The 12,303-nt window shown below is 42.1% G+C and overlaps 1 protein-coding gene across 2 annotated transcripts; it reads right to left on the bottom strand.

Annotated features, from left to right (window-relative positions):
* Nucleotides 1-407: 407 nt before the first annotated feature.
* GPR132 (G protein-coupled receptor 132) lies at nt 408-10,587 on the bottom strand. 2 transcript variants are annotated; one of them, XM_066321650.1, is made up of 2 exons: nt 10,523-10,583; nt 408-1,760 (listed from the first exon to the last, which is right to left on the bottom strand). In XM_066321650.1, the coding sequence occupies exons 1-2, from the start codon at nt 10,523-10,525 to the stop codon at nt 621-623; spliced, it is 1,143 nt and encodes a 380-aa protein (XP_066177747.1). In that variant the 5' UTR covers nt 10,526-10,583; the 3' UTR covers nt 408-620. The 2 variants fall into 2 exon arrangements, 1 of the variants encoding a protein (XP_066177747.1); XR_010743846.1 differs by lacking the exon at nt 408-1,760 and adding an exon at nt 8,278-8,369 and having other exon boundaries at nt 10,523-10,587.
* Between the last annotated feature and the right edge of the window lie 1,716 nt (nt 10,588-12,303).

The following is a 12,303-nucleotide window of genomic DNA, read 5'->3' as shown; positions in this document are numbered from 1 at the left end:
TTGGTCTGTCTAATCAGGCCACTTTTGCTCTCCAATTCTCCTGGAATGTGTGATGTACTCAAAGTCACATACTGGAGTACGAGGAAAATGTTCAAGGCTCTTGTTGAAAGACTTACTCATTTTAATATTTTCCACTGGTTAACCACAAATGTTAACAGCACAGCACATGTATGAGAACCTGAACATGAACTTCAAGAAGCAAAATTGTCAGTCGTAAGAATAGTACATTGTTCTCCTCAGCAGCACTGTTTTTTTATTTTGCTCAGAAGATAAAACTGGTTTTATTTCATATGGAAAAAAGAACCAGTCCAAAAAAAAAAAAAAAAAAAAAAAAAAAAAAAAAAAAAAAAAAAAAAAAAAAAAAAGAGCAAAAAAAAAAAAGCTTTTAAGATCCCAATTTGAGTAAAAGTAAATTACTTAGTTTATTCCACATATCTTTAGCAAATCAGTATTTTCACCAGTGATACTGGTGGGCAAAGTTTATTGTAGGAGACAAACAGAAATGTGAATTATTGTTCCCGCAGTGTCCTCAAGGAGTTAATGGCCCATGTAGGACATGCAAGATGATGTCAGCACATAAAAGCTTGTGTTCTGCAACTGGCATTGGGATCTTATTAGTTCTAGCAGCTACTAGCTAGCTTCCAGTTTTCGTGGTCTATGCCGGTAGTAGAGGTCTTCTGAATGTCGGGTGAATCTGTTATTTCTTTGTTTTCTTCTCTTTGGCCCCTTTCCTCTGATTGTTTCAGAGGAATTTCAAATTTTCTGCTCTCAGTATTGTGATCAACGGATGAATTTAGCTTGGATGAGTTCCATGTCAATCTTCTCAGGTTTCTATAACAGTCTTCTCTGACATTTTCACTGACCAAAACATAGATGATTGGATCGGCAACACCGTTTGCAGTGCCTAAACACAGAAACACTGTAAAAACTGGATATATCTTATTTTCAAATGGACATGGGCAGTCCTGATGAAGTAGAAAGTATATGGCTCTTATTATGAGAACCACATGGTATGGAGCAAAGCAGAGCAAGAAAATAACAATAATGGCAATAGCCACATACTTCACTTTGGTTTTCTGGCGACAAGTCAGGGTGTCGCTTCTTTTTACAGCTTGGAAAATTTTGTAGTTTGTAAAAATGAGGATTGTGAATGGTATGGCAAATCCAATTAGGAATCTAGCAAAGCTGAAAGAAGCCAGTAACATAGTAAGAGGCACTGTCTCAAAGCAGGTTTTTGTGCAGTTTTGGTTATCTTTCATGAAAAATACTGGTATGTGGACTCCTGCAACGACAGCAAAGAGAACACAGACTATTATGATGGCCAGTTTCTTTCCTCTTCTCCCCCTTGATTCCAGAGAATATACCAGTCCCAGGTAACGATCCACAGAGATGCAGCACAAAAGCAGAATGCTGATGTAGATATTGCAGAAGAAGATGAATCCTGTTATTTTGCAGTAAATGTCATCCATGGTCCACTGGTGCCTGTTTTGCACATAGATAATCCAGAGAGGCAAGGTACTTAAATACATCAGATCACACAGTGATAAACTGAAGATGTAGATGGCAACTATGTTATTCCTTTGGATTTGTACAAATGTAAGCAGAGATGTTATGCAATTTGCTGGAAGGCCTATAGCAAAAACGATGCTGTAAACAGCAACCAGAAGTGTCTGACTCTGTTCATAGGGAATTTCTGTGCAAGTGGAGTTACAAGTTTTGTTTAGACAACGTTCCATTATTCTTTCTTCAGCTGATATTTCCTGTGAATCAGAAGACAAGGTGCAAAGTTAGCACTGCATCACTTAAAATGTGTCAGTAAAGGTCATGGTCCCATACATGCCAACTTGACATGCAAGTGAACAAGTGAGACAGGAGATATTTGAAAGGTGCCTCGTCTGACACAAATGGAGAAAGAGAGGGTCACATCCCTCCACCTCTGAGAGCTGGACTGGATTCTGGAGGGTGTGTGGAAGCTCTCTCAAGGGGGATCTGAAGCTCTGTCCCTGGACATAAAATTATCCATCTCCTTTTTGTTAGTTCCCATTCTAAAATCATACCATAAATGTTAAAACCACTGTCATTCCTCATGCCATGTATCACCTGCACCCAAAATCTCACATGGGGATCAGCCTACAAAAGTAAGGTAGATGAATATGAGGTCACAGAGCAGCTTAGACATATTTAAAAATATTTGGATTCAGTATTGTCCCATCTTCAGAATGACTGGAGAAAAGAATCCTCACTGCTTTGTGGAGAAGATTGCATGGTACTCAGACCAGTGACAGGACCTGAGGGAATGGCCTGAAGTGGTGTCAGGGGAGGTTTAGCTTGGATATTAGAAAAATGTTCTTAACCCAGAGGACGGTTGAGCTGGTGTTAACTTACAAACACAATGGTTGCAATAGGGGCTGGTGGTGACAAGTTTTTTGCTGCCTCTGAGCATTTGCCACCTTTGCCGGAGGAGGGGTCTTTTCTGGGCCACCTACCAAACTGCTGTGTAGAGAGGATAAAAAGTGCTTGGTTTCAGGGTCAGCAGTGGTTCTCTGCCCAGGCCTCACCTGTGAACTGACATACAGAGCTTGTCTTTGATTCAAACACGCCTGGCAATGTGAGAGCTGCTGCACACCTGCACATCACAGAGGGTCTTGGAGACCTCCCCTTCCATGGTAAAGCACAACAGGTGAATACAGTTCATAGTCAGGCAGATGGTGACAGCCAGGACAGGGACAATGGCCCAAGTCACACACCCCCTCAGTTACCCATCAGCTTGTCTACCCACACAGCTCAATAAAAACACCTTCAGGAGTGGTTGAGGGTACTCTCTCCTCCCCTCCTTCTGGCTTTGCACACTTCTCTTGAGCCTGTGCTTGTCTGAATATTCTCCTTTCTGTATGGCTTCCCCCAGAGCAGTCAGTGATGGTGCAGGGCAGGAAACAGTATGAGAGTTCTGTGGACACATGGCTCTTAATGCTTGTCTTCCCTCCTCTCCTCCCTTTTTGCGCCAAGTCTCCTTCCCATGCTCAGCACCCATGAAGGAGCCTCAGGAAGGAGATGCCTGTGACTTTCTAAGCTATCTGCCTGGAGCAGACATTTTTTCCTTGGTGTTTGGCATATGGACTAAGCCACAGGGCTGGGGCTGAGCTGAAGAGACCTTCACCTGCACATGGCTGCCAGGTGCGATGCCTCAGCTGACGATGTGCAGCCACAGGCGTGGACTTACACTCCACAAGATAATGCAGGTGTTGAAGGACTATCCTGAAGCTTTGGCCTGTCAGCTTGGGAGATTGTAGAGCATTCCTGCTGGGAAGGGTAAGTCCCAGCCCAGTATAGGGAAGGACGAGAGGAGGCCACCCATTTGCTCCACTCCTCACCTTCTCCAGGCTCTCCACCCTGTCCAGGGAAGAGTCTTCTTCCACTGACTATGGCATCCAGCCCCAGTTTAGAGCTTCACTTGCCTTCACTCAGCTCTCCAGGCCTGCAGAGAGGTTTCCCCCCGAAACTGGAGATCACAAAGCAGCACTAAGCAGACAGTTTGTGAAATTTCTTGTGGTAACATTTTCCGTTTTGACACACCCTTAAAGGAAGTAACGCCTCAATCCACTTTGTGATTAAAGTCAACTTCTCTGTGCCTCTATACTCCCTTTCAATTGAAAGCACATTTATATCTTCTTCTCAGACCTTTAGAGTTTAATAGTTTGATGCTTGGCTCAGCCCAGAAGATTGCCAGTTCTGTCTTCCTCTGGGATATCAAGGCTAACCTGCACCTCAATATGAATTAAAATGAAAAACAGTAATAATTACACAGATTAATAAACTATACACCACTTTCTATTAATATTTGTGATGATCAGTTTTGGCTTGAACACCAGAACTCAAGAGATCTATCACACCCAGTAATTTTCAAGCATTTATAAAGGGTCAAATCTAATGAGGTTGACAAGGATGAGCAATATCCAAGAACACATTTGTGAGATACAAACTGTTCCAGTGAGTTATCTTTGCTACCCTGTATTGTTCAGTAGAGCAAAGCCTCTCCAGCACAGCTGCTTTCACCTTTTTATGGCCTATCCTGATCTGCTAGGTCTCACCAACCTCACCTAGGTGTTACAGCAGATACTGGGTGTGTTTTCATCAACAGCTCAATGCATTTTTGTCAGCACTCTGAGGCTTCTTGCTCTGTCAGAGTGTCTGCACAAGACAAACTGCAGTTGTCATGTGCTTGTTTCTCACCTTCAAGATGTGCAAAGCATCCTGTCTTCCAGGACAGAGAGATCACGAAGAACCTGAGCACAAATCACTGGAAAATAGAGTAATCTGCTAAGATTTGCTGCATGCCTGCTCTGTATTTACACTCTTCCATTTCTAATATTCTTGTGTTGTGTCCTCACTGTTAGGCAATTAAATTATTACGTTTCATACTTCTAAACTGTAGAGGCTCCTGCTGCTCATTTGGGCCAGTTGCATTAATCTTTTCTCAAGAAAAATCTTTTCAGTAACACTGAAGTGTAAAAAAAAAAGGAAGTGAAAACAAACAGGAAAGCAAAAGGCTTTACGTAGTCTATTTTTTTTTTCTATTTGTGTATGAACTGCTCATGTGAAACCGTTTAAATTTCCAAAGGAGAAGCTGGAGTGGTAAAAGAAACCACTATTAGAAAAAGTGAAAAAAGGAAATTACAAATATGGCTACAAGGAAGAGAAGGATAAGTAAAAAAATGCACAATAGCTGGACAGAGGCTAGTTGAAAGTCTTTGGATTAACTCGCCTGAGATACACAGAAGAAAAAAAAGACACAGTGAAATCCATAGCATGAATACAATTATATGAGCAAAGCACATTAATTCATATATTTTTTCATTTTCTAATATTTTTCTGATCATCCATCTTTTCCAAGGATTGTTTTTAGAGTCAAAAGTTTTGAGGTATTTATGTGGATATTAGGAACAATTTAAAATAACTGCTATGATGGTTAAAATTAAAACAAACTTTCCTTTCACACTTTCCTTCCTGTCCCCAGTATCTGTTGAGGAAAACAACCTGTGTGTCTTAAAGCATAAATCAGCCTTCAGTGAAAAAGGACTTGAGTTTTTCCTGAAGGATTTTGAGTGCTTTCCTTAATAGAATATGGTGCTGGAAGGATTTGACACAAGGGTGCCAGCTGGACACTCAAATCTAATATTGAAACACATCAGTTCCCAGATGTGACATTTATGCCACCTACAATGCTCGTCACCAGCAATGTCACTCCTCCAGTGTCTGAATCTGGGCTTTTCCTTCTCATGCAGAAGTTACACCACCTGCCTGTAAATTATCAACTGATCAACTTTTTTATCTGTTAACTTGAATGTAAGAAATTACTGTGGATTACTTGCTGTGCGGTTCTTGAAAGAAGGAAAAATGTTTATAGTATCTTTGAGTAGAAACAGATCATGGCCCATTTGCCCAGCAAGTCAGTAAACTGCTTTTTTTTTTTTTTTTTCATTATTAATAAACAAATTAGTAGAGGAAGTCACTCTTATAAGCAAATCGCAGCATAAAAAGGAGAAACAGTCATGGCTCCACTAGGTTACCCATCAGACCAATCTTTTTTACTGACACACACAACACAGCGGGATTTGAAGCTATGTAATTTGAAATTTCAACATAAACTCATGTATTTTCAAGCAACATCATTTCAAATTTGAACATAATATATGAATACAATCTTGGCATGATATAGTTTCAAAACTCTGTTTAGAAAAAAAAGTGTTTTAAAGCTTTGCTGGGAATCCAGTCTGAGCACAACTCTATCATAAATTGTCTTTCTTCCACTGGTGAAGCAGGTGCCTAGTCCTGGTTAAAACAAGTTATAGGGCATTTGTAGGCTGAAAGCAGCAAGACTGGGATTAGTTATACTGCCTTTAAATTTAATTCTATATTGTAGATATGAGAGATAATGCAGATATAAGCAGTCTTACAAAGATACTAAAATTAAGAGAATAATAAATATAAAAATAAGGAAGATATTTGGTAGAAGAGAGAAGTTATTAATAAATTGCCTCTCAGGAGGGGAGGAGCTCAGCAATCTTTCCTGATGATATTTGATTTACCTCAAGATAACACTGTTCACAAATGTGAACTCTAAATGACTGTAGATTTTTAAACACCTAAGTGCAGGTTTTTACATAAATCCATACATCCACTTCCCCCTTTCCAGTGTCTAGAAATCCCACAATAGAACTAAATGTGCTAATTTGCTAAAATGAGCAGCTGTGGTTTTACTGAGGGGAACTGTCATAATTCAGGTTTGAAAAGGCCCAGTTTTAAAAAGTGATCCTTCCCTGATCTGGGTGCCCTAGTGCCATGTTACTTGGAGAGGGACTGCACAGGAGAGAAGAATGTCTGATGGGTGGGAGAGAAATACGTTGACAAAAGATCCTGACACTGGGTTTAAGACCATGTTATTCAACTCATATAGAAGTGGGAAAAACTGCTTAAATGTCATACATTGTAGGTAGGGGAAGTTCACATGTGAAAAATAGACCCCAAAATCGACCTGGTCCAGGAGTCTTTTATCTCTGGTCTCATGATTCAAAGGTTCTGAGTCAGGATTTTGGGACTTCGCCGCTAGCAAAGTTTCTCAGTCCTCCCTGAGAGCATCAACGTGCAGCTATTGAAGAGCTGTACCTGTACAAGCTGTACCTGTACTCTGCTACCTTGTATGGAAAAGATCCCAGAGCCAGAGGAATGGCTCCATGGCCAGGAGAAGCATCAGGAAGCCTAGAAAAGCTGTCATAAATTTGAAGCTAAACTATAAATCCTGTCGAGTCAAAAGGCTGAGTGTAGGTCTTGGAGCAATGGCAGTGAAAGTGAGAAACTGAGAGCAGCTCTGCTTCACACCTGAAACCATCAGGTGCTCCACCTCAATGACTCCCTAAGGCTATTGCAGCTTAATTGGTGGCCTCGACAGTGGGGGTTGATTGTATATTGCTTTTGTTAAAGAAGTGGCTCATTTGGAAACCCAGCTAACCACACTTTCCTATTGGCTTGTGCTGGAACTGCAAAGTTTTAGAAGAGGATGAGAGTGGTGATTTTCATTCTGCTCTCCTGCCTCGAGTATCTCAAGGATGCTGAAGCACAGCCAAGTGCCAGCAAATTTGGCACTAAGGGCTTTTGAGTGGATGAATACTGCTCTGGATTCCCAAAACAGCAGCCTGGGACGTTGGAGAACAGGCTGGGATATCAGGGAACTGGCTGTTTTTACAAGGTGAGGAAGTCTGGCTATGCTGGCACACTGTTAAAAGTGAATGTGTCTTATTGCCAGGTTTAAGGAAAATCTGACTTCAAGCAGATGAGCAAAGAAGCACAAAGATCTATGTCCAAATCCACCAGTGTACCCCTTAAAAAAGAGTGCTCTGTTATCCTTTAGATTTTAGGATTTCCCCAGCAGCTACTTATGGATATTTTCCTCCTTATTCTTGGCTTCCAGGCCTTACAGGAGACTCCTGCCAAATCTTTGGCACCTGCAGTTACAAACACACTAAGAGCCATAGAAAGGTCCATTGTAGAGCCATGTCCACCAAAACTACTGTGACTCAAAATCATCTCTGGGGTAACAGCTGTTCAGCTGGAGTTGCTGGAGATTTCTGGTCTGGGTTGATACATCTCACCCCTCTGTAAACACGAGAAAGTGACCATATGTGACACTTGGACCAATGCAAGGCATTAAGAAAGGTCTTCAAGTCCTGAGCAACCACAGCCACCCTGTGGCCTAGAGAAGGACTTGCTCCTGCTAGGAGGAGCATCATTTGCAGACCTGTGAAGGTGGGATCTCCTCCAGGGCAGGCAAGATGGTCAGCCTGGGAGCAGCGTGGCCAGGTCTGCGGCTTGTGGCATCCCTTAGCTGGCACCTCTGTTGTGGGGCCTCTGTTGCTGCCACACAAGAACAGGGCAGTGTTATAGCAGAGTTGATGTGAGTTTTAGTGACCATTCCGTTATCTTACCTTGTGGTAAGTGTCTTTGCTTATTTAAGATTGGCTGCGGATGCTGGCTGGCCAATGGCTCTGTTTGTTTCCCGTGTCTTGATTTGTTTTTATTCATGGTCAAGGGTTGTGTCCGACCACATTGTGAGATCTTGTGTGCTGTTGGTCTGTCACTGCTGAGCCTTGCTCAGGCTCTGTCCTTTATGGCTGACCTGGTCACCTCCTATAGTCTGTCATCACCTGGGTCTGTCTCTTTGTGAATGTGGTCTCTGTACTGCCACGGTTCATTCCTGCCTTTCACCATCCTGCTGCTGCTTTTCCTCCCTCTGCCCCAAGGAAGCGGTTTTCAAACCACTGCCGTCCCAGGAGATTCACAAATGGTAAATCATACTTCTAATGTTGCTCAAGCTCCTGGAAGTCAGACGACACTGGATTAGAAGCAAATGTCCAAAAAGTGCCACCAGGCAGTGACACTTGTAGAGAATATTTATTCATAACCAAACACATCTGACCAAACTCCCAAGTTCACAAGCTTCCTCTCTTCCTGCACTAACAACTTCACTGCAATCATTACAGTCACCGGGATCACAAGCTCTTTCTGCATCCCTAAAATGTGTTTGTCTCTATCATCCCTCTTAAATCCCCCAGTCAGAGCATGGCTTAACTGTGCTGCAAAGACTGAGCACAGATAGGATGGCTTCTCTTTGCCAGGAGTAGGAAAATGCAAAGATAATGTTGAGGTTTGACCTTGTGACAGTAGATTATCTGCCCTGATAGGGGTCTTGACCTGCCCTTGTGCGTCTGTATGGAAACTGCTGTGATGGCATCATTAGTACCAAAGGTGCTGCTGGGGAAAAACAGAGCGAAGAGTTGCCCAAAATAATTTCATGATCTATCAGACTTGGGCCTATTGGCATACTGGTTGTTACTGGATAGTCTAGCTAGTTTCATCTCAAATTTTATTTACTTTTGTCTGAAGTGGATGTCTCTCAGCATGTAGGATTTGTAAAGCCTTGTGAAAACCACAGCTCCTTCTTTACTTTAAACAATCCTGTTTTTAAGAGCACCTGCCAATGATATTTAACAGAGCTCTGAATTTAGACACAAGTATTTCCTCCTTCTCCATTTACTATGAAACACAATTCCTTGGTTCCTTTTTGTTCTCTGATTTGCTCTCAACTAATTGGAGAACTTCCATTTTCCTTTTTGACCTGGATCACCTCCTGCAGCTACCTACTCCCATACTAGCAGCAGGGCCTTTCCCCTTAAGCCTTTAGTGATACCATCAAAAATTGTGATGCTCAGAGATTCCTCTTTGCATGTACACACACCTCTGACATGTCTGTCAGCTCAGTCACTTCTGCTAAATCTCTGGTGTTTTGTCTGAATCCTTATCTCTGATCTCTCCTGGCTCTTTATACTTCTACCACAATGAGCATCTCATTTTTTGTTGGCACACTTAGGGTCTACCCTGGAAGTTATTAATGTAAAAATCCTGGTTAGTAGATACTTCCCAAAGTGTCCTGACACTTGGCAGCAAAATTATTTGTGTGATCAGGGTGAGGCTGTAAGATCAGTGTCTCCCAAGAGGCTTGGGAAATGCTGAACCTGAAAGAACAGTCTGCACTTCCAGGAAGAAATCTGTACAGAGAGGGTGCCAAATTCAAACTTTAAATTTCTTTAAATATAGTGTCCTGGGTAAAGAACTTTCTAAAACATCTCAGAAGAATGTCAGTCTTGCCCATTTTTTTTTTTTTTTTGGGTTTGTTTGTTTGATTGATTGGGGTTTTTTTTTGTTCATTTGCATCCTTCGCCCCTCTTCTTTTTCCCCACAACAAAGTTTCTGAAGTTAAAGAGCTGCTGGTTTAGAGGCAGCAGCAGATCTAAATGGGATTATGAGAAGGATAGGTTTAAAATAAACCCAGATGCTCTTTGGTCTTTGGCAAAGTAGTCAACTCTGAAAATATTTGAAAAAAAGAAGTTAATTTAAACTCTTGCTAGCCTCCAAATTCCTGAGTGCCAGAGATCAGCAGTGCTGTGTGAATAAAAACTGGAGAAAAGGAATGTAGTGTATCCAATTAGTCTTTATAGACCAGCAGGTAAACTTGACAATTAAATGCCTGCCTTGGTTTTCCAGCAGAGTGAGGATGAGAGGAAAGGCTGGATGTGAATTCTCCTGAAAAGAAACCCAAGCATTCGTATTTCTTTAGCAATTCTGTATTCATGGCTCATGCACTGCAGTAATAGCTAAAGCCAAGCTCACAGCAACCTCTATTCTGCCAGAATCTTCAATCCTAATAATCGTCTATCCCTGACTGGAACTAAAATTGATTTCTAAGAGAATCTGTAAGGAAGACACGTAGGAAGGACTGCATCAACTGCAATTAATTAATACAGACCCAGCAACTACATCAATCACAAGGAGATTTAGACTACGGTGAGGCATCAACACAATCTGCATTTCTTGAGCACAAACACGGTGTGGAGAAACAGTGACCAAAACAGAACAAAGGAAAATGCTGCAGATTAGAAACAATGCCTTGAGTCAGAGACGGAGCACTTACCATTTTATTTTCTTCCCGGTTTTTGCAGAGGAGACTGGGGTGCTCCAGCTCGTGCCGTGCTCTGAGGCTGCTCTGAGACAATTTCCGGAAAGAGCTGCTGGTAGCACTGGCGGTCCTTAATGCCGTGAGCTAAAATAAGTTCTGTGACCACAACTTTTAAGACACACACTGCCCATATCTCTCATTTTCAGCTGGGTGTGAACAGAAACCAGAAGCTGCCCAATACCTAAGAAGAGAAGCAGCCTTTCAAAAAAGCGTTGGTTGTCAAATCCTGTCACTTGTACAGGGGCGGGAGGTTGTTTTTGTGACTGCCGGACTCTTGTTTGGGCTCCTGTTCTGGGCGTGTACCTAAATCACTACAAACGTGCCCCGGAGGAGCAAGGGACCGATGAATTGCCCCAAAACCCTGCGGCTCCGCGGGGGCAGGGGGCCTACCGTGCCTGAAGGTAATTACCGTGGAGGTAATTCTCACTCTGGGTGCGACACATGAACTCACCTGAGTATGTGTGAATTTGCTGTTGAAAAATGGGAAACAGTAGTAGAGCCCAATAAAGGAAGCGGTGATAGGAGAGAGAGCCTATTCTGGTGCCAGCTGGCATAGAAAAGGCTGAGAATGCTAAAGAGGATGTGATGGTGGTTTGAGCTCACTCTAGAAGAAGAATTGAGTTACAGGAGTTCTTGATAGCGAAGAGCATTGATAAGAAGGAGCATATGATCTTTACCAAGTGCCCTAGTTCAGGCTTTATGTGAAGGAGGAAGATCTCAGTGCTACATTGCCACCCTAAACCTTGTTTGTGAGACCTGTTCCACGTGCTTTTGGAGATGCTGTGTGTCACTCAGTGAAAGTCAGTTATGACCAGATTTATTAAGTTTTCAGAAAACTTCTCCATCAACTCCTACCTGTTCCAATTGCAGTGAGGTGCTTACAGGATCCCACGAGGGTCCGTCAGTGCTTGCAGACTACCACAGGCTGATGTGGGACAGGAAGGAACTGTAGGGTGGCAACCTAAGGCAAACAGAGAACTGAATTTACTTTTGGTATCTGTATTAAAAGTGAATAATTGTTTCTAAAAATGAAAGAAATGCTTGGTATGTACTTTCATTCTGGCGTAAAAAGCTACTCTGGTTCTGTACTGGAGAAGGTTTCTGAGGATGAGTCTTTCTGTAAAGAGCAATTTATTCTCAGGAACCAGAAGAAATTGGGGAAACAAGAGGCTGAAGCTGATTTCTATCTGTGGAGGAGAATAGGTGAAACTTCTGTCTGTACCAACTCAGCTTGACTAGACATACTGCTGGAACCAATCTGTGCACTGCCTCAGATATGTGATTTCATATTGTTCCTTCTCTGTGTAGAAATCAAACCAAAGGACAACACAATGAAGAAATAATGTAGATGAGATGACTACAGCTGATTTGTCTCTGAATTTGTCTTTCATTCAGACATGTGGGATAGAAAAGAGCAGAGTGCTGTCATACCTGAAGATGTGGAGTTTTCACGGAGAAGAGTGAGCTCCTCTGTGGTATTTGTGATGTACCAGCTCATGGTTCCCATTTGGCCACAGTCAGCTGTGAGGTCAAATACCTGCCTGATTTTTTTCTCCCTGATGTTTGGTTTAGGATAATCAGAGACACATTTGCATTTTCTGACTCAATTTTATGATGAAACTTTGAAAATTGCATGGTCCTCCATAGGGAGATGAAAGATGACACATCTCTGTGCCCTTGAATCTTCCAGTCAGACTTGAAAAATATTACTATTTATCTTCTTCATGCTTCTCTCA

This window comes from Sylvia atricapilla, chromosome 6 (genome assembly GCF_009819655.1).
Source record: "Sylvia atricapilla isolate bSylAtr1 chromosome 6, bSylAtr1.pri, whole genome shotgun sequence".
NCBI lineage: Eukaryota > Metazoa > Chordata > Aves > Passeriformes > Sylviidae > Sylvia > Sylvia atricapilla.
The sequence above is the reverse complement of the archived record's forward strand: the minus strand, read 5'-3'. Positions and strand labels throughout refer to the sequence as shown.